Source organism: Rana temporaria, chromosome 1, assembly GCF_905171775.1.
Source record: "Rana temporaria chromosome 1, aRanTem1.1, whole genome shotgun sequence".
Lineage (NCBI taxonomy): Eukaryota > Metazoa > Chordata > Amphibia > Anura > Ranidae > Rana > Rana temporaria.
Genome location: NC_053489.1, coordinates 465,143,672 through 465,171,362, shown reverse-complemented (window position 1 = coordinate 465,171,362; position 27,691 = coordinate 465,143,672). Strand labels below are relative to the sequence as shown.

Here is a 27,691-nt window from a genome sequence, read left to right as displayed (position 1 = left end):
AAGCCCCATACACACTATCAGATTTTCTGCAGGTTTTTGTCTTCAGATTTAACAAAACCATCTAATATGAAGTCAAACCTTAGGAGTTTCAATTTGTATGCAATCAGGCAGGCCCTTGCACTACATGGTTTTGGTAAATCTGAAGAAAAAAATCTGCAGAAAATCTAATAGTGTGTATGGGGCTTTAGGCTCCTCTAACCTAATACATACTGGGGCAGATCCACATACAATTGCGTGGGCGCAGCATATGTGAGATACGCTACGCCGCTGTAACTTACTTTGCAAATCTTTGAATCCTGAAAGAATTTGCGCCGTAAGTTACGGCAGCGTAGTGTATCTCTCGCGGCGTAAGGGTGCAGAATTCAAATGCGGTGAGTAGGGGGCGTGTTTCATTTAAATGAAGCGTGTCCCCGCGCCAAACTAACTGCCCATGCCCCGTCCGTCAAAACTCCCAGGGTGCATTGCTCCAAATGACGTTGCAAGGACGTCATTGTTTTCGACGTGAACGTAAATGGCGTCCAGCCCCATTCACGGACGACTTACGCAAACGACGTAAAATTTTCTAAATAATACGCGGGAGCAACGACCATACTTAACATTGAGTACGCCACCAGATAGCAGCTTTAACTATACGCCGGAAAAAAGCCGAACGGAAACGACGTAAAAGAATGCGACGGCTGCTCGTATGTTCGTGGATCATTGGAAATAGCTAATTTGCATACTCGACGTGGATTACGACGTGAACGCCACCCAGCGGCCGCCGGAAAATTGCATCTTAGATCCGACAGCGTACTAAGGCGTACGCCTGTCGGATCTAACACAGATGCCGTCGTATCTTGTTTGGTGGATACCAAAACAAAGATACGACGCGCAAAATTTGAAATTACGCGGCGTATCAAGAGATACGCTGCGTAATTTCTTTGAGGATCTGCCCCACTGTATGCAAAGTATCTTTGTCGCTGATGGTGTCTTGCATTTGTTAGAAAATAGCTCCCTCTGGTGGCGTCCTAATCACAAAACTTATTTGATTATATTGAGTTGGTGATTCTTCATTGTGTGGATTGAGTTTCATCCTGAATTATTTACTAGTAAAGAATGTGGGTAAAAATCTACTGCACTGAATCAAAGGCTCCCCAGCTCTGTCGATTCATGTTGTCATCATGTTTAAGGGCAGGTATGTGGAATTGATAACTAGAGCAAGTCTTCCTAATAAAGTACCCCCAAATATTGGATGAGCTTAGTTAATTAAAATCCTGCTTCCCAAGATACATTTTTATTAAAATAAATATGTATTGTAATGATTTCTTTTTATATAGATGTCGCTCTTAAAAATCAAGTGGTCAGTAGAGTGGGGGAATAAAAAATAAATAATAAAAATAAATAAATAAAATAAATAAATAAAATAAATAATAATAATTATATATATATATATATATATATATATATATATACATATAAAATAATTATTTATTTATTTTTATCACACATACATATATATATATATATATATATATATATATATATATATATATATATATATATATATATATATGTGTATGTATGTGTAATAAAAAAAATATATATATATATATATATATATATATATATATATATATATATATATATATATATATATATATATATATATATATAAAATTATTTATTTATTTTTTATTACACACACACATACACACACACACACACACACATATTTATTATATATATATATATATATATATATATCATTTTATTATCCTAATGACTCCTGTATATATGAATCCCCCACCCAGACGATTTTTTATGTAGGGGATGATCAGAGCTGGGTAGAGGGAGAGATCGATCCTGCAGTGGTGGAATGCGCTCTGTACTGCAGTCCCGATGACGGGTGTGTACAGTGACTCCCCTGGTTTCCATGGAGACGCGTCTCGCTGCTTGCACAGGTGTCAGTGTGTGATCAGCACAGAGGAGATCAGCGCCGGAGCCTGGACACCCCATCCCGTGTGCACACAGCCAGCACCCCGACCTGTAAGTCATTCTATGTCCTATATGTGTGCGGGGTACAATACACTGAGATCCGGCCCCCCACCCCTTCTCATGTCTTCATACATATTGTATCAGTAATGAACTCTCTTGGAAGCCTGCTCCTATAGTGTCCTACAGGGATAAACGCAAAACAAAACAAAAAAAAACTTTTAAAGAGGAACCCCCCCCCCCCCCCCTTATGTGTGATCTGCCCCACAGTACTACCACTTTACCCTCCAGGACTTTTCCAGCACTTTTTGTTCACAATCAGTATTTTTTGCTAGAAAACTTCATAGAACCCCCAAACATTTTATATATATATCTAAATATATATATATATATATATATATATATTTTTTTTTATAAAGCAGAGGACCTAGAGAATAAATTGGTGGGTGCTGCAATTTTTTTATGTCACATGGTATTTGCGTAGCTGTTTTTCAAACGCAATAAAAAAAAAATAAACTTTTTTTTAAAGTTTTTTTAATGCAAAAAAAAGCACAATAAATGACCCAATTTTTTGGTAAAATATAAACATTGGGGTGGATTCAGGTACGACTTGCGCCTCTTACTTAGGCGCAGCGTACCGTTTTAACGCTGCGCCTCCGTAAATTACCTGCACTACGCTTCATTCATGAAGCAGCAGCTACGTAATTTGCGCGGGCGCTCCTTAAAAATGGCCGGCGTAAGGGCGCGTAATTTAAATGATCTCGTAGGGGGCGTGGATCATTTAAATTAGGCGCGTTCCCACGCTGAACGTAGTGCTCATGCTCCGTCGGGAAACTTTCCCGACGTGCATTGCGGCAAATGACGTCGCAAGGACGTCATTTGCTTTAACGTGAACGTAAATGGCGTCCAGCGCCATTCACGATTCACTTACGCAAACGACGTCGTTTTTTAAAATTGCGACGCGGGAACAACGGGTATACTTAGCATTGGCTGCCCCTGCTAATAGCAGGAGCAGCTTTTACGCGGAAACCGACGAACGCAAACGACGTAAAATGCGTACGCAGGGCGCGCGTAGGGTTGTGAATCGGCGTTAGTATGCAATTTGCATACTCTACGCTGACCACTACGGGAACGCCACCTAGCGGCCATCGTAAGAATGCAGCCTACGATACGACGGCATAAGAGCCTTATGCCAGTCATATCTTAGGCTGCAGTCGGCGTAACAAGCTTTCTGAATACAGAAAAGTCGTTACGCCGGCGCAACTAAGCAATTGCGCTGCGTAACTATGGTTACGCAGACGCAATTGCTTACTGAATCCACCCCAATCATGTTACTCCAAGTAAATAGATACCAAACATGTCACGCTTTAAAATTATGCACGCTTTTAAAGCCTTTACTGGTTACCACTTTACATTTACACAGGAGGTCGGGTGCTAGAATAACTGCCCGTGATCTGACGTTCGCAGTGATAACTCTCACATGTGGGACAATCGCTGTTTGCGTGCGTCTATAAGACCCCAGATCCCTCCTCTGCCCTTAAAAGTATTTTACCACACCAAGATCGGTGTGATCAAATGCCTTTCTTTTTTTTAAATGGCGCAGTTTACATCCTGGTAAACCAGAAGTGATGTGATGTCATCGCTTTCTGGATACTGGATGGCTGATCTGCATTCCAATCTGGTGGGATGAGAGATCCCAGTAAAGGTGCGAAAGGGAGTGGAGAATGGGGGGGGGGGGGGGGTCATTCCTTCCTGCTGCTTGTAAAAGCAATCCAAGGGCCAGTTAGCCGCTAGGATTGCTTCTACAAGAGAGCTGACTGTGGGCTCTAAAAGACGTGCATCATCCTGGTATAACCACTTGAAGTTCAGTGTTGTACAGGTACGTCGCTTGGCGGTAAGTGGTTAAAAAAAAAGCATGTGTGCAGATGTGGCGAAGGGCTCTACCTACCTATATCATCTTACCTCTTCTCCCATGCAGCCAACGAGTTGAGAAGCGGGGTAAGGGTCTGAAAATGACTTCTCACCAGGCGGGACCTCTAGTAATTTGGGGGGCCCTAAGCGGCTTGCATAGTGAGCAGGAACAAAAATTGTTTCTGGACAGCCGCACTCTGAACAAGTTGTAGCCTTTATTAAAAAAAGGACAGCACTACAAGTCACAGCAACATAAAATAAAACCCGACTGCTGACGCGTTTCGCACTGAACCTAGTGCTTAGTCATAGCTTAGGCTTGCATAGTGAGCCTATAGGGCCGATTGGCCCTGCGTGTGCAGATATCTGCTTGGATCCATAATCTATGCATGCGTTGAATCTGGTGCGGCAATAGGCTACAGGGAGCACAATGTCATTCTCGTTTACGTGTGAAGAAAAAAAAAATACATTTTTTATTTATTTTTATCTAATTGTGAGAGAGGGAAGAGGATGGAGCCAGGTACACACATTTTCTTTTACTGGGTGATGGTTTGCTTAATTTATTGCAACTTAAGCCTTAAATGTGATGGCTGCATTCATTTTCTTTTTTTAGGCCTTTTTTCCCTTTTATTATTCCCTTTATTTTTCACCTGGTAATAAGGCCAATAACACACTTCTTGTTTTAGAGTGTCTCCCAGTGGCGGCTCATCCATACAGTGCCGCCCCCCTAATCCATGCGTTCGGCCCCTAATCTACATGCAGGGTGCCGGACGCATGGATTTCAATGTTTTATTTTTTTTAAAGCACGTGATTAGAGCCAGAGGCTCTAATTGGCTTAAAAAAGGCGGGCTCGAGGCGCAGATCACTGCGCCCTGAGCCCACCCAGTTGTGTTACAATAGCAAATTAATATTCACTGTTGTCTTCCTTATTCTCCTCCCAGCCAATCAGAAAGTGGGTCCTGAGACCCGATTGGCCGAGAGGAGAAGCGATTGTATTGGCCGCCGAGGAGGAGAAGAAGACGTAGGGGAAGCCGCCGTTAAGCAGAGGAGGAGGAGACACTGGGTGATGCTAACAAGGAGAAAGCACTGCCTGCGACCTAGATGGGGTAAGTGCGGGGCTGATGATGGAGCAACGGGGGGTTGCGACTGACCGACCAACCTACCTAGCGACTGCGGAAGGGGAGGGGGGGTGTTGGCCGCCTCTCCAAAAAATAGAGCACCAGCTGCCACTGGTGTCCCCACTCTATGGGGGAACAATGGAGACACTCTTTGACAGCAGCATTGTCAATCTGGGGGAAAGGGAGTGTTAATGTATTAGCAGATTTACATAGATGAACCTAACAAATTAAAACGCAACTAAACCCCCCTGTCATTTCCAGCCAAGGAAGCAGCCATCTTGACCTCTGTTTGATCTTTAACCGCCAGACTGGTGACTGGGAAAAAAAAATGGGAATCAATCTCACCTTCGTTGAGAACCCTTCACTGGCTGCCAGTAAAAGACAGAATTGCATTTAAAGCACTCTGCCTGACACATAAGTGCATCCATGGGAAGGCTCCGCAATATCTTTGCGACAAGATAGAACCTCACAATTCGAATCGCGTTCTGCGATCCACCGACCAAAATCTGGTCAGGGTACCAAAAACCAAATACAAGTCCAAAGGAGAAAGAAGGTTTGCTTTTCAGGGTCCTAGACTATGGAACGCTTTACCAACCAGCATTCGGTTGGAGGAAAACCATCTGACTTTCAGAAGACGGATCAAAACTCTGCTCTTTTGATGTCATGAGACACGAACAACTAGCGCCCAGAAGCGATTCAGTTCGCATGCGCCGCGCTTTATAAGTTTTTCATTCATTCATTCATTCATTATGCTGCACCTGTGATCAGTTATAATTGGATGGTTAGACAGTTTGGTTGAGAGCGCAACCAATGTGACATTTATATTCCTGGCATGTGCTGGGAATGTAACGTTTTTTTGAAACTGTTAAATTTATCATTTTAGATCCACTTTAAAGTCACACACCAGCTCACACGTTATAAGCAGTTGCATAATTACAGTTAATAAGGTTTAGAAAAGACACATGTCCACCTAGTTTAACCAATAGAAAAGAACAAACTCAGGAAGTTATAGAAATTGTTTTTTTTTTTCTTTTTGGGATAAAAGTTTTATATAAATAAATAAAAGGTGATCATTGAAAGCAAAGTAACTGCCACTTTTGCTGGATAGCTGGTCTGCTAAAAAATAAATAAATAACAGACTTACTGGCTGGATCACGAGGTAAAAATAAATACTAGAGCACCCAGCACTTTCTAAGAATAGCTAAAGGAAAAACTTTATATATATATATATATATATATATATATATATATATATATATATATATATATATTATATTTTGAGATAGTGCTGAAGGGTTGGACCCACTGTCAATTTTTCCTGCTATCTGTGTCTCTGTTATGCTGGGCATGCGCTATACCAGTGGTCTCCAAATTGTGGCCCCTGGGCCAGGTGCAGCCCTTTGCTTGCCTTTACATGGCCTTCAGGGCACTAATCTTCCCACTGATAGCAACAATGGGGCACTATTCCTTCCATTGACACCCACGATGGGGCGCTATTTCTGCCACTGACAACAACAATGGTTCATTATTCCTTTCCCTGACACCAGGCATAGGACTCTATTCCTCACAATTACACAGATGAGGCATTATTCCCCCCACTGATACCAACAATTGGCAATATTCCTTCCACCAATACCAATGATGAGGTACTATTACTTCTCCTACTGGGACTATGCCATTTTCTTATTCCCACTCATAACCAAGCCTCAGGCATTGTTTACTCCCACAGACTCCCACAGTATTTTCTACTCCCACTGTCCCCCTTAAAGCTTGAAGGACCTTAATCTGGCCGTTTGGGAAGTTTGGAGACCCCTGCTCTATACAATACAGGGACAGATGTGCAGCCCTGGCACAATGTCACCGGAACTTAAAAGAGAGGTAAATCCAAAATTTTGAGCTGCCACCAGAATAGTAACAGTAGGGACATCCTCTAATTTTAACACTTGTTCCCATGAATAAGACCCCATGCACACTGGCCGTTTAGCGTCTGTGCATAAGACTTTGGCGGTTAGATTTGGGCGGCAGGCACAGGCGCATCATCCAGCTCCGCTGCTGGCGGCCTGTAAACTTGGAGCTAGATTCACGTAGCTCAGCGTATAGTTGTGCCGGCGTAGCGCATCTCATATGCGCTACGCCAACGTAAAATAGGGCGCCCAGACCATTATTCACAAAGGTCTGGCGCCGTACGTTGCGCCGGCGTAGTGTAACTAGGCAGGCGTAAGCCCACCTAATTCAAATGTGGAAGGTAGTGGGCGTGTTGTATTCAAAATAGCCGTGACCCCATGTACATTTTTCCACTAACGATCTGCGCATGCGCGTGCATGCTCAGAATCACGTTGCATATACTCCCTAAGATACGTCGGCTCAATGCTTTCGACGTGAACGTAACCTACGCACAGCCCCATTCACATACCACTTACGTAAACGACGTAAAATTCGAAGGCTGTTCCGACGTCCATACTTTAACATTGGCTGCGCCGCATATAGCAGGGGTAATGTTACGCCGGACGTAAGCCTTACGTAAACGGCGTAGCGGGCGCAAGTACGTTCGTGAATCGACGTATCTAGGTCATTTACATATTCTACGCGTAAATCTACGGAAGCGGCCAGCGTAAATATGCACCCTAGATACGACGGCGTACTAACACTTATGTCGGTCGGAGGAAGCTGAAATTCAGGCGTATCTAGCTCCGTGAATAGCACGCATAGATACGACGGCGCATCTACTGACTTACGCGAAGTATCAATAGATAGGCCGACGTAAGAGCTACATGAATCTAGCTCTTGGTCTCTTGATGCATACTGCAGCAAACAAGACATCCCACCGCCATTACAGAATCCAGAAAACAGGCATATCCAAAGTGACAGCAGCAACAAAAAGGGGCAGCCTCGGTAGATAATCACACTGCTCGCTTCACTCTCTACACTGGCTCCCACTCATCCGATCTGGCTTCCGCACCGGATCTCGCTCATCTGATCTGGCTTTCCGCACCGGCTCTCGCTCATCCGATCTGGCTTTCCGCACCGGATCTCGCTCATCCGATCTGGCTTTCCGCATCGGATCTCGCTCATTCAATCTGGCTTTCCGCACCAGCTCTCGCTCATCCGATCTGGCTTTCCGCACCGGATCTCGCTCATCCGATCTGGCTTTCCGCATCGGATCTCGCTCATTCAATCTGGCTTTCCGCACCAGCTCTCGCTCATCCGATCTGGCTTTCCGCACCGGATCTCGCTCATCCGATCTGGCTTTCCGCACCGGATCTCGCTCATCCGATCTGGCTTTCCGCACCGGATCTCGCTCATCCGATCTGGCTTTCCGCACCGGATCTCGCTCATCCGATCTGGCTTTTCGCACCGGATCTCGCTCATTCTATCTGGCTTTCCGCACCCGCTCTCGCTCATCCGATCTGGCTTTCCGCACCGGATCTCGCTCATCCGATCTGGCTTTCCGCACCGGCTCTCGCTCATCCGATCTGGCTTTGCTCACTGGCTCCCGCTCATCCGTTCTGGCTTTGCGCACCGGCTCTCGCTCATCCGATCTGGCTTTGCGCACTGGCTCTCGCTCATCCGATCTGGCTTTGCGCACTGGCTCCCGCTCATCCGATCTGGCTCATCCGATCTGGCTTTGCACACTGGCTCCCGCTCATCCGATCTGGCTTTGCGCACCGGCTCTCGCTCATCCGATCTGGCTTTCCGCACCGGCTCTCGCTCATCCGATCTGGCTTTGCGCACTGGCTCCCACTCATCCGATCTGGCTTTGCGCACCGGCTCTCGCTCATCCGATCTGGCTTTGCGCACCGGCTCTCGCTCATCCGATCTGGCTTTCCGCACTGGCTCTCGCTCATCCGATCTGGCTTTGCGCACTGGCTCCCGCTCATCCGATCTGGCTTTGCGCACCGGCTCTCGCTCATCCGATCTGGCTTTGCGCACCGGCTCTCGCTCATCCGATCTGGCTTTCCACACCGGCTCCCGCTCATCCGATCTGGCTTTCCGCACCGACTCTCGCTCGTCCACTCTGTCTTTTCCCTTCCGTTATAGGCGTTGCTTCTCTTCCCGGCTGAAACAGGAGGCGGGTCCTGAGACCCGTCCTAAGACACCTGGCCACTTTCTGATTGGCCGGGAGGAGAATTAGGAAGACATTAGCGAATATTAATTTGCTAATGACACACAACTGGCTGGGCTCAGAGCGCAGACCACTGTGCCCTGAGCCCCTCTTTTTTTAAGCCAATTAGAGCCACAGGCTCTAATCACGTGCTTAAAAAAAAAAACATTTGAAACCCATGCGTCCGGCGCCCTGCATGTAAATTAGGCACGGATTAGGGGGTCGGTGCCCCTAATGGATGGGTTGCCACTGTTGGAGACAGAGGAGAACCCATTAGTGGTTTTGCTATGGGGGGCTATGGGGACCCATCAAACATAGCTATGCCTATATGTAACTTTTGTATTATCAAGATATTTATTTACATGTTCAGAAATACTGCACAGCTGTTTTGAGCCATTTTGGGGAGAATTAGGTAGGTGGCCATTACAGGTGCCCTCTTTGGAAAATACCAGTTGCCTGGCTTTCATGCTGGGGGCATGAGAGCCAGCCAAAAATTCAGACTACACCAGCTGAATGCTGGTTTCAGGTCAGTGGCTCAGAAAGTGTTGAGAGGATCAGTATGAAAGCCTTGCCACCAACATTTAAAGTGGAGGATGAGTCCCTGTTTTTCTCCCAGTAGAGGTTACTTTTTTTATGTTATAGGTAATCACAGCAGCAACATAATGCTTAATAAGGAAGATAGTATGGTACAGCATGAGCTGATCAATATTGTTTTTCTCTCCTCAGGAATATTGTCTTCTACATTCAGATTACCATGTATGACCGCGCACCACGAACGCTTGCTGTTATTTTGGGCAGCACTCAGGAAAATGTGGGCCCAGGAACATATGACTTGTCTGCAAACCAAACCCACAAGCCAGGTTAGTTGGGGGCTACAGCTACTACATATGGAGACTTCACAGAAAATATGAGGGTTATCTTTGCTGATCTTCTAAAAAGGCTCCTTCCATGACTATGTCTGGGTTTGATTAATACCTCTCATGCCGCGTACACACGGTCGTTTTTTGTGTTTTTCTCATGAAAAAAAACGACGTTTTTCAAACTTCATTTTAAAAAACGACGTTGCCTACACACCATCGTTTTTTCTAAATGCTCTAGCAAAGCGCGGTTACGTTCAGCACGTACGGCGGCACTCTGTTCCATTCAAGCTCGCGTCATAACTTGCTTCTGAGCATGCGCGGGTTTAAAAACGTCGTTTTAAACGTCGTTTTAGCCCACACACAATCATTTTTTATGACACAAAAAACGACGTCAGGATTTTATCAGATGCGTTCCCATAGAAGATAAAGGGCCTGAATTCACACCTGAGCCGCACCGCACTGCCTAGAAAACACACACGTTTTTTGGGCAATGCGGAGTGCGATTGCACCGCAGGTATGTGAGCTAGCCTCATCCAAATTAATGTATTTTAAAATGTCATGTGAATTGGATGCGGTGTAAGCCATATCCAATTCACATAGGTGTGAACCCAGCCATAACAATCACACAGCAATCTAAGAGAAAAGTCACACCGTACACTTGTTCTGAGTCAATGGTTATTTAAAGTCAAGCAAATAGGATTTTCAGAAGAAGAGTTCAGCAATGACAGCCTTTATTTTTTTTAATGATCCATTAACCACTTGCTTACTGGGCACATATACCCCCTTCCTGCCCAGGCGAAATTTCAGCTTTCAGCACTGCGACACTTTAAATTAAAATTGCGCGGTCGTGCGACGTGCCTCCCAAACAAAATTGACGTCCTTTTTTTCCCCACAAATAGAGCTTTATTTTGGTGGTATTTGATCATTTGCTATAATAAATATCCCATTTTTAAAAAAAAAAAAGATTTTTTTTCTCAGTTTAGGCCGATACGTATTCTACATATTTTTGGTAAAAAAAAAATCGCAATAAGTGTATAGTGATTTGTTTTTTGCGCAAAAGTTATAGTGACTACAAAATAGGGGATAGAATTCTGACATTTTTTTTATTATTTTTTTTTTACTAGTAATTCGGCGATCTGCGAATTTTGTCAGGACTGCGATATTGGGGCGGACACATCGGACACTTTTGACACATTTTTGGGACCATTCACATTTATACAGCGATCAGTGCTATAAAAATGCATTGATTACTGTATAAATGTGACTAGCAGGGAAGGGGTTAACACTAGGGGGGCGAGGAAGGGGTTAAATGTGTATCCTGGGTGTGTTCTAACTGTGTGTGGAGGGGGGTGACGTGACCGATGCTGTGTCCCTATGTACAAGGGACACAGCATCTGTCTCCTCTCCCTGACAGGACATGGAGCTCTGTGTTTACACACAGAGCTCCATGTCCCTGGCTTTGTCATTGCCGATCGCGGGTACCTAGCGGACATCGCTGCCGCCGGGCACGCGCATCGGCATCTCGGGGACGCGCCGGGGGCGCGTGTGTGCCCCCCAGTGGCCGGAGGACCCGAGGACGTCATATGACGTCCTCCTGGATTTCTAGAGCCACCATGAGGCCGTCTTTGACTATGGCCTGGGGCTCAAGTAGTTAAAGCAGAGGTCACTATACTTTCCAGTACAAAGGACATAGCATATATATTTCAAATATTACCTGCTAGCAAAAAAAAAAAGAATATCAATTAGACTAATGTAGCAGCCTGCTACTTTCTAGCTGGCGCTGCTTTAACTTTAGGGGGTAGCCTGAGAGTTAGTTGACTCAGACTGTATGATTTTTCACATGGCTGTTTCAGCCATGGATGTACTGTGAGTGACCACTATTGTTGTCTGGGGTGTTTTTCTCACTCCAGGCCGAGGGTGGCAGTAGTCAGGTCAATGTGTTTTGGGTGTTCCCCCTCAGCAGCCAATCAGAGGGAGTTGATCGTGCCACTGTGCATGCTGGAGAGGAGTACTTAAGGGACAGACGTCATTAGTTCGGGGTCATCGCTGATCCTGGTCTGTCATCCCACCACCTCCCGTGTGTGGCCCTCCTGGCCGGGGGTGCGTGTTTAAGTGTTCCTGGCTCCGGGACTACGTTGGTCCGGGGTTGTGATCTAATAAGTAGGCCTGGTAGCCAGACTGGATCTACTTTTGCAGAGTGGTCCTGTGCTGTCCGTCCTGAGGGAGGAAGCCCCTCGATGAAGAACTTGTCTTGTAGAGCACCGAGCAAGAGGCTGGTATCTCAGGAGAGGCCTTGAACTTCATCGAAGGACACACTACTACTGAAAGGCTGAGTGATGGTCGCCTGTCAGTTCTGAGTTCACAAGAATGTATTCAAGATCCGGGTGCTTAATCCTGTGCTGAGAGGATTCTGGACCGAATATATCTCCATCTTTGGGAAGGTCTGTGGCAGAGACTGTACCAAGATTCCGTGTGACATCCTGGCTGCTATGTTAGTGAGAGAGGCTTATCCAGGTGCACAGTACCCACTCTGGCTAGAGTGGCGACGAAAGCTGCGTTGCTGGAGACAGGAGTGTTTCCAAACAAAAGTTATACACCTGAACCTATTACCAATTACCCTTCCACCTCTTCAACTACTACTTTTATTCCTTTTACTATGTTGGGTAAATAAAGTGTAGTGGTACCCCCGAAGGAGCTGCTGGTTTGTTTTGGGTGGCATGTTACCTCGTGGCTCCTCCGCCGTCTAAGGGTGTATGGTGAAAGCAGCAGAAACGGAATGTCCACGACAGGTGTCTTTTCCTGTGCTCTTTATTACCCAGCTGGGTAAAACAATAAAACTTGTGGTGAAGAGTAAAGATATAGTAGGAGAAGAACCAGCAGACTCAGGCGTAACAATAAGGTAACAGTCCTGCTTCCAACAATACTTGGTTTTCTTCGCCACTCCAGCCAGAGTGGGTATAGTGTACCCGGACAGGCCCACTCTCACTGACCTGGCAGCCAGAGTATCACTCCAAACTTTAAGGGAAAAGTCTCTGCCACAGACCCTTCTTAGAATTAAGATAGCGGAGATGATCCTCCTTGGTAGACTTTGCACCTGGATCTCCTTCAGGTAGTTTACAGCTAGGTTACCGACTGACAGGTGACCAACGTCCAACCTTTCAGTGTCCGGTTACCTTGATCCCCGGTGGATTGTCGAGACCCTATTGGATTGCCAGCCTCTCTTGGCTCTCCTCAGGTGGACTTCCCCACCGAACAGCTTCCTCTCAAAGGAACAACGCTTGGGATCTTAGAATTAGGGACCCAGTCGATCACTGGGGCCCAGCCACAGCTCAAATGTTACGGACCAACGTGGTCCCGAAACCAGGAACACTGCGTGGCACGCGCACCCCGGCCTGGAAGGCCATTTCGCCGGGGCGCCATGATGTGGTCACCCTGAAGGTGGGTGCCACACTGGAAAGAAAAAAAACCCCTAGACCAATGGCATCTGTCCCATAAATACCCTCCCCCAGCATGCACAGCGAGGAAAACCCCTCCTGATAGGCTGCTGGGGAAAGGCACCCAAACCTCAACTCCACTGCTGCCACCTGTTGTCCTGGGGTGGCATCAGCACCCCAGAAGCAACAGAATTAGCCCACAGCACAGACAGAGACCCAAATTCAAACAAATCAGCCTGGTCAGAGCTAACTAACTCTCTGACCCCCTCTAAATTTAAATTAGCACCAGTTCTTAGAAGTAACCAGTGCTACTAAAGCAAAGAAAAAGAAGCCTAAAGAAGTTTTTCTCAACTCTCATCTGATACCCTGGACGGCGAAGGATTAGAGGTAAAATGCCGCCCAAAACAAACCAGCAGCTCCTTCGGGCGTAGTACTACACTAAAATCTGTTGCACAACCACATTAAGGGCTCGTGTACACATACAGTAAGCCCCCCTGAAGAGCAATTCACATTTGATAGGCAGTAAGGAGGTGTTATATCACCTCCATCTCTACCTGTTTTAACCCCTAAAAGGCACTGTGACGGTATCGGTATGATATCCCCGTCAAAGATTCCCTTCTTCCATAAGAACATCACCCCAATATTCCACGAGGAGGAATATTCCTGAGATCGCCCATTAAGCCACACATGAGTCCAGGCTTACTGCTAGAACAAGACAGACTTTAATGTTATATCACACAGCTTATATGTCATTTCCAAAACTGTTACAATGACAAATCTCCGCCCCCTCACACTGGGGCTTCCATACAGATGATTAGGCAGACACGACGGAGCCGATGCTGAAAACACATTTTCTTTAGACAATGACATCAATGACGCTGATTACTAGTTGTACTGAATACATTAACTAGACAGCTCGACCCTGCATATAGAGAGATAATTACCACAATGAAGCAATCAGAATAATTAACACAAGCCACTTAAACACAGATCTCCTTCACACAACACAATAGATCAATTAACCTTTAGAAATAGTGAGGGGACATTAGCACGTCAATAACCTGTTAGCCGAGGACTGAATCACACAGGGCAAGCAGGGAGAATTAAACTGAGACATATAGGCAAATGCATCACAATGGCCCCCCTTTTTCTCCCTGCTCCGGCAAACCCGGTTGGACCTTCCCTGGTCCAGTAGGGTTGACGGGTTCAGAGCTTTTAGTCCGAGGTTAACTCCGTTTGGCGTGACTGACCTCCCTTGGCAACTGCTTCAGACTCAGGTATGCCACCGGATTGTCAGATCACACGCCGGTCAGTCCCCAAGTCTTTGTGCGATCTGCAAAGTCACCAGAAGTCAGTGTGAAGACGGCGAATGGGTCTGTGCGCCGCCATCTAGGTGTCCCGCTATGGGAGGGGCAGGTTATGGCTCTGAAGTGACAGTCACAGGAGATTCATAAAAAGAAAAAGTTATATTTGTTGAAATGCTGTAGCACCGGTGCTCAGAGTCCGGGGGGGGGGGGAATCAGTGCCCCATGGGGTCAGCCACCCTGTGCTCCCTCCGCAGCCACCAGTTCTCCTCTTTGAGCTTCTCCAGCTCCATCTCCAGTTCATGGAGCCTGGGGGGGTCAGCCTACTGTGACCTCAGGTGGTTGTTCTCCTCCTCCATGCGGCTTATGCACTCCTCCAGCTCCATGTACTCACGGATCAGCTCCTGCTTGCTCATGTCCTGCAGGCTCTCCACGTGGTCCTTCATCATCAGGAACTGGGTGGTGGTGTAAGGGGCCACCGGTGGGCCCTTGGCGAACATCTCGGCCCGCATCTGGGACGCCCGCTGCGACTCCCTCTCCTCCAGTCGCTTCTTCTCCTCCCAGGTCAGCTTGTTATACGGCTTCCAGGACCTCTTCTTCTTGGGGGGGTAGCCGGCGGTGCCTCTTTCTGCCCCGCTCCCTCCAGGGCCCCTCCGGCTCATGGCTGTCGCCCATGACCAGCTGACAATGGTGTTCCCTGTTGTCCGTAATACCAGATTGTACCGTGAGGACTTCGTAAATGGTGTCCAATGGTTCTTCCGGACCCAGCTCCTGGAGATCCCAAGCCGAGTCTACACAATGGGCTGCTGCTGGTGGGCGGTACCCAGGTTGAGACCAATTTGACCTGGTGTTGTCATTCAGGGGGCAATTCTGCTTGAAGTGACCCAGCTGTTTGCACCGGAAGCAGCGTTGTTCGTTGTCCTCCTGGCGTGGATAGCGAGGGCTAGATGTCATCGGTCTGTTAGGCGGTTGGTATCTAGCGGCTGGTGGGTGTGAGGGCGCCGTTGGTCGTGGAGGTTGTACCCGTGGTGTGACCTGGTTTGTCTTGCGAGTATCCGCATATTCATCTGCCAACTTCGCGGCCTCTGGTAGAGTCATGGGCCTGCGATCTCTCACCCAATCTTTGACATCCGTCTGGATGTGATTGTAAAATTGCTCCAGGAGCATTAGTTGCAAAATGTCCTCTGCGGTGGTGGCCTGGCCGCTGTTAACCCAGTTAGAGGCCGACAGGGACAACTGGCATGCCCATTCCGCGTAAGAGTCTTTCGTGGTTTTGCGTGAGTCCCTGAACTTCTGTCGGTGGGACTCTGGGGTTACTGCATAACGAGCCAGGAGCGCTTCTTTAACCCGGGCGTAGCTATGGATATCCTGATCTGGCACGGTCCGGAAAGCATCAGAAGCTTTGCCTGACAGTTTGCCTGACAATATTGCAACCCACTCTCCTCTAGCTATTCGGTGCAGGTTACATTGTCTCTCAAAATCTGCCAGGTAGTTATCAATCTCACAGTCCTTTTCATCAAAAGCTTTAAAAGCGCTAAACGGGATCTTCCTTGTGTCTGCTGTGCTGTACTCACTGGCCCAGATTCAAGAAGCACTTGCGCCTGCGCAACCATAGGTTGCGCGGCGCAAGGGCTTACTTGCTCCGGTGTAACGAGTGCTCCTGATTCAGGAACCTCGTTACACCGACTGCAGCCTAGGATGTGACAGACATAAGCCTCCTTATGCCTTCACATCCCAGGCTGCATTCTTGCGTTGGCCGCTAGGGGGCGCGGCCTTTGTGATCGGCGTATAGTATGCAAATTGCATACTACCACCGATTCACAAAAGTTGCGCGGGCCCTGCGCACGCAAGGTACGGAGTTTCCGTACGGCCACTTTAGCATAAGGCTGCTCCTGCTAATAGCAGGTGCAACCAATGCTAAAGTATAGCTGCGCTTCCCGCTCGCGACGTTCAAATTTCACGTCGTTTACGTAAGTGAACCGTGAATGGCGCTGGACGCCATTCACGTTCACTTAGAAGCAAATGACGTCCTTGCGACGCCATTTGCCGCAATGCACGTCGGGAAAGTTTCCCGACGGAGCATGCGCTGTTCGCTCGGCGCGGGAGCGCGCCTAATTTAAATGATTCCCGCCCCCGGCGGGATCATTTACATTAGGCAGCCTTACGCACGGCTGATTAACATATCGCCCGCGCAATTTACGGAGCAATTGCTCCGTGAATCGCGGGCAAAGCGCAATATTTGCGTGGGCGCAGAGAAAAATTTTTGCTCTTTGCCCACGCAAATATTGCGCGATTCTACCTGAATCTGGGCCACTGTTTGGAGAATGTGCGGCTGCTTGTTGGACTGCTGCCAGTTTTAACTGTAGTTCTGCGTCTCTTATTTGTTTAGCCTCCTGTAGTTCTGTGTCTCTTATTTGTTTAGCCTCCTTCGCTAACAGGTCCATCACTTTCAGCACCACATCCGTCGTTGGGTTCGGGCCGAACCATGCTAGCTTCTCTCTCATTAGCTTGTTGGCTGGCGATTCCTCCTCCTGAATCACTGGTGTCTCCATCTCTTGTACTGCTGGCGTTGCTGCAATCCCGTCCTCCTGGTCTATCTCCATTGATTCTGCTATGATGACCCGCTTGGTTTTGTTGCTAGCAATCCTTCCACGAACTTCCAGTAGTTCTTCCAGTGTCTGCTTGGAATCCGGGTGTAAAGGGGAATAGAAGGGAAAATCCCGCTGCTGCCAACCAATTGTGACGGTATCGGTATGATATCCCCGTCAAAGATTCCCTTCTTCCATAAGAACATCACCCCAATATTCCACGAGGAGGAATATTCCTGAGATCGCCCATTAAGCCACACATGAGTCCAGGCTTACTGCTAGAACAAGACAGACTTTAATGTTATATCACACAGCTTATATGTCATTTCCAAAACTGTTACAATGACAAATCTCCGCCCCCTCACACTGGGGCTTCCATACAGATGATTAGGCAGACACGACGGAGCCGATGCTGAAAACACATTTTCTTTAGACAATGACATCAATGACGCTGATTACTAGTTGTACTGAATACATTAACTAGACAGCTCGACCCCGCATATAGAGAGATAATTACCACAATGAAGCAATCAGAATAATTAACACAAGCCACTTAAACACAGATCTCCTTCACACAACACAATAGATCAATTAACCTTTAGAAATAGTGAGGGGACATTAGCACGTCAATAACCTGTTAGCCGAGGACTGAAACACACAGGGCAAGCAGGGAGAATTAAAGACATATAGGCAAATGCATCACAGGCACCATCGAGCTTTGTGCATTGCATGTGGTTGCTGATTAAATGCAGTGCAGCCGCCTTCACTTCAGGGGTTTTTGTTCATTGGATGGATTCACCCAGATAGTCCAGGTTTTGAATCTTGTGTCCAGGTTTCAGGCAGACTGAAACCGGACACATTATTCAGACCGGAGCTGTGGGTGGCTTTATGGGGGCAGGTTCGGGATCAATGGGGGGTAGGGAGATGATGTCATCAACAGTAATTTAGCCACACCCACTGTTCGCTCTGGCATGCCATGCATACCACATTACTTCTCTCCTTGGGACACCCAAAGGTGAATGTTTTAGGCCAGGCATGTCCAAAGTGTGGCCCGCATAAGGGTTTCGGACGGCTCGCCTGGTGATCTTGACATATATATCTTTTGAGGCCCCCAACGAATCCCTGAGCACCGGGGGCCACAAAAGATAGTATGCTGGCTACCTTGGAGGGGACAGTACAAGTGCCGTGCATACAGGAGGGTATTTCCTGTTTACACGCCGTCCTTTGTAAAAGGAAGTCCCGTCTCCTGCGCTGCCATTGGACAACTGTTCTGTCCATCACAGGAGGCAGGATTTTTAATTAAAGAGGCCCATCGAGAAAACAGGAGTTTCTCCTGTTTGTCTGTTGGCGCTCGTCTCGCCCCCTCCCAGTCTCCTCTGAAGGCTGTACTGACGATAATGGTGAGTCTGCATTCATGGCAATACAATGGGTGCTGCATTCATGGCAATTTAGTGGGTTCTGCATTTATGGCAATGTAGAGGATGCTGCATTTATGGCAATGTAGAGGGTGCTGCATTCATGGCAATACGGTGGGTGCTGCATTCATGGCAATACGGTGGGTGCTGCATTCATGGCAATACGATGGGTGCTGCATTCATGGCAATACGGTGGTGGGTGCTGCATTCATGGCAATACAGAGGGTGCCGCATTCATGGCAATACAGAGGGTGCCGCATTCATGGCAATACAGAGGGTGCCACATTCATGGCAATACAGAGGGTGCCGCATTCATGGCAATACGGTGGGTGCCACATTCATGGCAATACGGAGGGTGCTGCATTCATGGCAATACGGTGGGTGCTGCATTTATGGCAATGGTGAGGCTGCATTGATAGGCACTGATTAGGCTTCATTGATGGGCACTGACCCTTATTTTGCTTCACAGTTCTTTATTTAAAATGTAAGATTTTTTTTCCTGAGGATTTTTTTTCCCTGAAACGTATTTTTTTAAAGTGAAGGTGCGTGTTATAAGCCAATAAATACGTTATATCCAAATATTACGCCCAAGCTCATCTCTTCACCACACACAGCCACAAAGGCAAGAGAATTCTTGTTGGGCAGTGTATTAGTGCTTGGATGAATACACTTAGACCGAATTTTAATGGTTTAAAGAATGTCAGGCAAAATGGCCGGCCCTCAAGCATGTTCACTTCATCAAATCTGGCCCTCTTTGAAAAAAGTTTGGACACCCCTCCTTTAGGCTGTAGGCTGCATTCTCTATATGCATGTCTCAATGTTCAGTTTGAGGTGGAGTGCACCTCTTTAATTTTTACCTACCTAATATAAGGAGAGGAGGAGTATGTTCCAACAGTTTTCAGGGTTAAAGAATCGTAATAATATTAATCAATTTAGGACTACTGCTTTCATCTATAGACGATCCTTTCTGTTGTATTATTATTTTGCTGGCAACGTAGTAGAGCAGCTGATGTTTAGCTCCTGGTACAGATGTGGTAGCCTATCAATATACTGTTTCCCCATATATGCATTTCTTTTTACCACTTTCCTCTATTATACTGAGCAGCTCTGCCTAAATTGTCCTTAGAAGGTCTGGGAGTGTTTTTGTGACAACGCTAAAGACAGGCTGTGCTGAGGAAAATAATTTTGAGTGAATTTCTTGCAAAGTGTCTTACCTGGAGATCCTGCCGGTAACAACACTTCCTGTTGCAGGTTGACTACATTAAGCCACCGCTTTGCTATTAGCAGAAGCATTGTCAATCTGCTGTGTATGGTCTCTCAGTTGGCCGTTGTGCTGCTGATCAGATCTGCAGGAGTTATCTGCAGACCTGACATGTGACCTAACAAAATGAAGAAAGGGTGTTCCTATGACCGCACATCTGACGCATGATTAAGCTCCGAAGGGGTGGAGAGAAACACAGTGGGAGTGTGGCCTTGCCAGAGTCCAGGCTAAGGTTTACATTCACTATTAATCTCTGAGATGGTCAGATGTGCGTTCATAGAGACACCTTTTTCACTTCGAGCAAACATAGGAGCTGGGACCAGCTCCCTTCCGATTCGGCACTCCTAGTGGTGGATACCTAGTACTTGTTACCCCTTTTAGAGAGCACACCAAAAAGGTCTTTGACCTAACAACCAACTGTGTAACGGTAGGGCCAGTGGGACCCAGAAGCTCCCTGATACCTCTTATGTGTAGATCACCCTGTGTCTCTAATAGGGGCACAGGGTGAATGAGAACCCCACTATGGTCTGTGCTAGTCAGATTTAATTGTATATATTATTTATATATAATGTATATTGTGTGTTGGCTGTAGTGTACTATAAAGCTTGCTGTGATTGCATTTGTCTGTTGTGATGTAAATTAATCTAGGATGGCTTCTGAGGATCTGTCACTGTGGCTAGTGCTGATTGACACTGTATTGTGTGAAGGAGTCCTGTGATAAATGTGTATTGCAAGTTAACAGACAGTCTAAAGGTCATGTGTCTGAGACATCAGCTGTAGTTAATTAGCTCATGTAAATTATGTCAGAGCTGGAGCCAAGATGTGTATTGGAGCTCGTTGGGAACCATTGTGTGATGATGTGGGTGGAGTTGGGTCATTGTTCATTTTGGTTACTGCAGGATCCTAACTGTATATAAGAGCCTGATTTTCTCAATAAAGGGTCTATTTGTGTGGAACCTCAAACAGAGCTGTGTGTCTCGTTATTGGGGTTCGTCTGCCTGACTGTGGAGTGTCGGTAGCTGTCTTGGGTTTGGGAATGGAATATCTTAAACGGCTTTAACCCCTGTCCCATTTGGGGTTCCGTTACAAACTGAAAGACTTCTTTGAGACAGGAGGCAGTTCTTACTCTGAAAAGTGATCTGCAATGGATCACTTTTTACAGGGTGGCATAGCAGCAGCAGCAGCAGCAGCAGCTGACAGACATCCCGGAGGCACTACAGCTGCCTTTTTTTTTTTAAATGTAAAAACTTTTTTTGATTGCTGAACAGCAACTCTACATTATGAGACCACAACTGCGAGCCAAGCATTTGACCCGTGGTTACAGTGTGGCCCGATTAATCTCAGTTAACAAGTTTGACAGGCAGTGCTGTTTGTAAAACTCTGAAGCCTGAGTTAAAAGTGCCACGGTAGGAGCTGCGGTGGCTCAACGCGATTGGCACTGCGCTGATAAGCCATTCACCTCTGCAGCTAGGGGTTCGGATCCCGGTCTCGGTTACATGTGAATTGAGTTTGGTGGTCTCAGCCCGGCTCCTGGTGGGTGTGCTATGCGAGGTAAGCCTGTGCTTAGTACGGTGGGAAATTTCAAAACGGAGCATGCGCAGTATGTTCGGCGCCGGAACGCTCCTAATTTAAATGACACACGCCCCATTTGAATTAGGCGGGCTTGCGCCAGACGGCTTTACGCTACGCCGCCGCAAGTTTACAGGCAAGTGCTTTGTGAATCAAGCACTTGCCCATAAAACTTGCGGCGGTGTAACGTAAAGGACATACGTTACGCCGCCAGAATGGTATGTGAATCTGGCCCGCTGTTGCTAAATGCGAGGCTGTGGCTTAGTGTTAGTTTGGAACAAGAAGTGATGTGACTGGCAGGATCTCCAATTAAAAAAATGCAACGTACTTATAAAAAATTTTTCTTAAAAAACTGTACAGTATTATAGTGAGGCATGATGCCAACATACAAAAAAATGGATTTAGGGTTATTATAAACCACTGAATATTTTTTTTTTTTGTCTGTTTGCTCTTAAAAAAAAAATGTATCTAGCCTTCCCCCACCCCTCTTCCGCTGTTCTCGCTTAGGTAAGACATGTCTCTTCTCTGGCAGCCTCCTGGGATATTCCCATTACATATCTCACCAGGCTGCATGCGTAGGGGCATAAATCGACTGTGGGCAGAACTGGCAAGCATAGTTGCGGAAAAGGCGGCCTTAAAGTGGAACTTTAGGCAGAGAAATAAGTCCTGCTAGATCATTCCTGGCTGGCCCCTTTTGCAGGTATAGCTATGTAAAACATTAAAAATAAGTGCCTCTACTATTTAACTGCTTGCCGACCAGCGCATGACTATATACGTCGACAGCATGGCACGGACAGGCAGAAGGACGTATATATACCCTTTAGGAAACCGGCATTGTGGGCGCGCGCGTAGAAATGCTGGCATTGTGGGCGCACTCGTGACTCTGACCGTGGGTCCAGAGGACTCGATGTCCGCAGGCATACCTGGGATCGTGTCACGGTGAGGAAGAAGGGGGGAAATGCTCATATAAACAAGCTTTTCCCCAGTCTTCCTAGTGACAGGACAGTGTACACAGCTTCCTGTAATCAGAGGCTGTTATCACTGTAGTGTCACACACAGCCCACCCCCTCCCCCTACAGTTAGAACACGTCCCTAGGCACACTTAACCCCTTCAGCGCCACCTACTGGTTAACCCCTTCACTGCCAGTGTCATTTGCACAGTAATCAGTACATTTTTATAGCACTGAACGCTGTAAAAAAATGACAATGCTCCCAAAAATGTGTCAAAAGTGTCCAATGTGTCCGCCATAATGTCGCAGTCACAATAAAAATCGCTGATCGCCGCCATTACTAGTAAAAAAAAAATATTAATAAAAATGCCATAAAACTATCCCCTATTTTGCAGACGCTATAACTTTTGCGCAAACCGATCAATAAACGCTTATTGCGATATTTTTTTACCAAAAATATGTAGAAGAATACGTATCGGCCTAAACTGTGGAAAACATTTTTTATATATTTTTTGGGGGTATTTATTATAGCAAAAAGTAAAAAAATATTGGATTTTTTCAAAATTGTCGCTCTATTTTTGATTATAGCGCAACAAATAAAAACCGCAGAGGTGATCAAATACCACCAAAAGAGAGCTCTATTTGTGGAAAAAAAAGGACGTCAATTTTGTTTTTTTGGGAGCCACATCGCACAACCGTGCAATTGTCAGTTAAAGCAACGCAGTGCCGAATCGCAAAAAGTGGCCCGGTCATTGACCAGCAAAATGGTCCGGGGCTTAAGTGGTTAAAACCCAGTAATACACTGTCTCACCCTGCTCTGCACATGCCCAATTGCTTTTAGACATTTTTAGGCAGTTTGTAGAGGCCTATCTGCTGACAGCCTAAAAGCGTAATTAAACCCTCTAATCCTTTAACCACTTAAGCCCCGGACCAATATGCAGCCTAAAGACCCAAGGTGTTTTTACAGTTCGGGACTGCGTCGCTTTAACAGACAATTGCGCGGTCGTGCGACGTGGCTCCCAAACAAAATTGGCGTCCTTTTCCCCCCCACAAATAGAGCTTTATTTTGGTGGTATTTGATCACATCTGCGGTTTTTAGTTTTTGCGCTATAAACAAAAATAGAGCGACAATTTTGAAAAAAATGCAATATTTTTTACTTTTTGCTGTAATAAATATCCCCCAAAAACATATATAAAAAAATTTTTTTTTCTCAGTTTAGGCCGATACGTATTCTTCTACCTATTTTTAGTAAAAAAAATCGCAATAAGCGTTTATCGATTGGTTTGCGCAAAATTTATAGTGTTTACAAAATAGGGGATAGTTTTATTGCATTTTTATTAATTTTTTTTTTTTTACTACTAATGGCGGCGATCAGCAATTTTTTTCGTGACTGCGACATTATGGCGGACACTTCGGACAATTTTGACACATTTTTGGGACCATTGTCATTTTCACAGCAAAAAATGCATTTAAATTGCATTCTTTATTGTGAAAATGACAGTTGCAGTTTGGGAGTTAACCACAGGTGGCGCTGTAGGAGTTAGGGTGCACCTAGTATGTGTTTACAACTGTAGGGGGGTGTGGCTGTAGGAATGACGTCATCGATCGTGTCTTCCCTATAAAGGGAATGACGCGATCGATGCGCCGCCATAGTGAAGGACGGGGAAGCCGTGTTTACACACGGCTCTCCTCGTTCTTCAGCTCCGGGGAGCGATCGCGACGGAGCGGCTATAAACAAATAGCCGCGCCGTGGTCCCGGATCGCTCCCCGAGCGGACCCGACCTCCGCATGTAGCGGGGGGGGTCCCGATCGGACCCCCCACCCGCTAATAGGCAAGGACGTACGTGTACGCCCATGTGCCTGTACGTGCCATATTGTGGACGTATATGTACATGCGGGGGTCGGGAACTGGTTAAAGCTAAAGAAGCCACTTCTATTTGATCTCCGATGGCGCTGCACACGTAAACCATTATGACACCAGCCATTTGATGGTTTGACAGTTTGGTTGAAGACACAAGCAAATGTGACAGTTATCAATCCTGGCATTCTAGGAATGTTACTGTTTTTTGAAACTTAAATCAAGGGGTTTAGCTCCACTTTATGATTTACTGCTGTTCAGGGGCTCTGGGCTTCAGCAAAATGGCAGCGGGAACAATGCTGGAGGCGATTTTCAGCACACACTCATTTTGGTAGCATAATTATTAATGTGAAATATATGTTCCTTGCAAAAAAAAACCACATCGGGCCAGATTCACAGCAGAAGTACGCCGGCGTATCTACTGATACACCGGCGTACTTTCAAATTTGCCGCGTCGTATCTTTAGTTTGAATTCTCAAACCAAGATACGACGGCTTCTGGCTTCGATCCGACAGGCATACAGCTTCGTACGCCTTCGGATCGTAGGTGCAATACTTCGGCGCCCGCTGGGTGGAGTTCGTGTCGTTTTCCGCGTCGGGTATGCTAATTAGCATTTTCCGTCGATCCACGAAGGTACGCGCGGCCGTCGCATTCTCTTACGTCGTCGCTAGTCGGCTTTTCCCGGCGTATAGTTAGAGCTGCTATTTTGTGGCCTATATTTAGACTTGCCATGTTAAAGTATGGCCGTCGTTCCCGCATCAAATTTTAAATTTTTTTTTTTTTGCGTAAGTCGTCCGTGAATAGGAAAGGACGTAACTCACGTCGAAGTTCAAAAAATGACGTTGGTGCGACGTCATTTCGCGCAAAGCACGGCGGGTAATTTCAAAACGGAGCATGCGCAGTATGTTCGGCGCGGGAACGCGCCTAATTTAAATGATCCACGCCCCCTACCCGGATCATTTGAATTAGGCGGGCTTGCGCCGGAGGGATTTACGCTACGCCGCTGCAACTTTACAGGCAAGTGCTTTGTGAATCAAGCACGTGCCCGTAAAACTTGCGGCGGTGTAACGTAAATGCGATACGTTACGCCGCCGCAGATGTACCTGAATCTGGCCCATAATTTTTAAGCAATTTGTTACGGGTAAAGTTCCACTTTAACTTGGAAGAGGCAGTCAGCTTACAATCACTAAGGAGGAGCAAGATGGCGCCGTGGGACTTGACTATGACACCTAAACAGCGGATCACAGCAGGAAAAAAAAGAATCTGCAGGGCAGGTGAGGTTGTGAATTGAAGACAAGTCATCAAAATACGTAAAAGGTAAGAAGGTTAAAAAAAAAAAGTGGGAGGGGAGGTGAATTTTTATTGAGAATGATTATTAGCTGTATTTATTATAGAAATATTGTAATATAATTTGCCTATAACAATGTTTTTGCTTTTTTATTTTTTACTCCTAGGTGGATATGCCCCATTTCTGTCAATGTCAAAGCGGGATTTTGTCTTCAACGTGCCACAGACTAGCTCTGTTGCTCCCGGACCAGGACACTATGAAATATCCAATCTAAAGGTGAAATTAATAATGAAAGAGACATTATTCAAATGAGGACAGATATAAATGCGAAGAAGCAGGAATACAATGGGAGTTACAAGTCTGTGTCATAGGCCTCCTGCCTGTTCAAGCCTTCTGAGAGCTGGAGCACTGCTTGTAAACCATCTGCTCCCGCTAATTCCATTCTAATTGCTTTGGAAGTTGTCATTTTTTTTCTTTTATACAATATCACTTTCCTTAATGGACCGAAAATGTCATCCAAAAAACTGTTATTTCCTGAAACCATAACTAGCTTTTACTTAATCTGTAAAATAGTGATAGCACATTGCGGCTGATTAATGAAATCTGGATTAAAGAAAAATTACCGGTGTTAGAAAGCATGGTAATCACTTTCATATCTTTTTAACCTCTAAAACTTGGATATAGCGCAAATGTTGTTTGCCATAACGATTGTTATTTTCTGTCATGTGACTGATATTTTCAGCTGTCATTGGTACTAATTGCTTAAAATAGCAGTCATTATGGAAAATAATGATTGCTATATTGTAGTGAATTGAGCTCATGGGATCTAACAGGAAACTGCTACTTAATTAAGTTCATTTTTCACCAATGGGAGTTATTGACTCCCAATTTATGCTGATTTATTGTGCCGTAAAATCAGACATTTTTTTTTTTCAGGCAGACTTAACACCTTTGAGTTGAGATAATGTGCACATTACTGCAATTAATGTGGAACACACCATGTGCGCCTCGTACACATGATCGGAATTTCCGAATTTTCTTAGAATATTTCTGACTGTGGGCCAGATTCTCAGAAGAGTTACGCCGGAGTATCTACTGATACACCGGCGTAATTCGAATTTCCCGCCGGCGTATCATTGTTTTGTATTCACAAAACAAATTACGACGGATTTAGGCTAGGATCCGACTGGTGTAAATCACTTACACCGTCGGATCCTAAATGCAATACAACGCCGACCGCTAGGTGGCGTTTACGTTCAAGTCTCATTTGTTTATGCAAATTAGCCTGATACGCCGATTCCCGAACGAATTTGCGTCGCGTAGCCGTCGTTTGCGTAAGCGTAAGGTTACCCCTGCTATATGAGGGGTAACCTTACGCCAGTCCGCCGTATGCCATGTTAAGTATGGCGTCGGGTCCGCGTCGTCTTTTCCCATCGGGTACGTAGTTTTCCTAAGTCGTTCTTGAATACGACTTTACGTCAATGACGCACACGTCATTGACGTAAAGTCGTATTCCAGAACGACTTAGGAAAACTACGTACCCGACGGGAAAAGACAGCGTCATTGACGTTTTCCGTTGAGAACTGGAGCATGCGCACTGGGCTATTTTAAGCCCGGCGCATGCGCAGTTCATTAGAATCGGGGGTGCGCTTAATTTGAATACAAGCCGCCCCCTTGGAGATCCGCTAGGCTACGCCGGGGCATTTACACTCCGCTGTCCCAACTTACGGAGCAAGTGTTTGGGGAATACAACACTTGCTCCTGTAAGTTGGGACAGCGGAGTGTAAGTGCCTTAAGCGCAGCCCGCAGATTTTTAGAGAGAATATGGGCCAATGTGCACATTACTGGCCCGGATTCACGTACGAGTTACGCCGGCGTATCTCCAGATACGCCTTTGTAACCCTGAGTCCGAGCCCTCGTATCAATGCGCCTGATTCTTAGAATCAGTTACGCATAGATTTGTATTTGATCCGACCGGCGTAAGTCTCTTACGCCGTCGTATCTTTACGCCTAGAAATATGTAAATCAGCTAGATACGCCAATTCACGAACGTACAGCCGGCCG

General features: G+C 46.2%; 1 protein-coding gene across 1 annotated transcript in view; it reads left to right on the top strand.

The window, feature by feature from the left end:
- The first annotated feature begins 1,856 nt into the window (after nt 1-1,856).
- The window catches only part of STPG2 (sperm tail PG-rich repeat containing 2), an 874,725-nt gene continuing 848,890 nt past the window's right edge, over nt 1,857-27,691 (top strand). Inside the window, exons 1-3 of the mRNA XM_040328101.1 lie at nt 1,857-2,025; nt 9,826-9,959; nt 25,794-25,903. Of these exons, the coding sequence (XP_040184035.1) occupies nt 9,854-9,959; nt 25,794-25,903 (216 nt within the window). The 5' untranslated portion in view covers nt 1,857-2,025; nt 9,826-9,853. The remainder of the gene's footprint in view (nt 2,026-9,825; nt 9,960-25,793; nt 25,904-27,691) is intronic.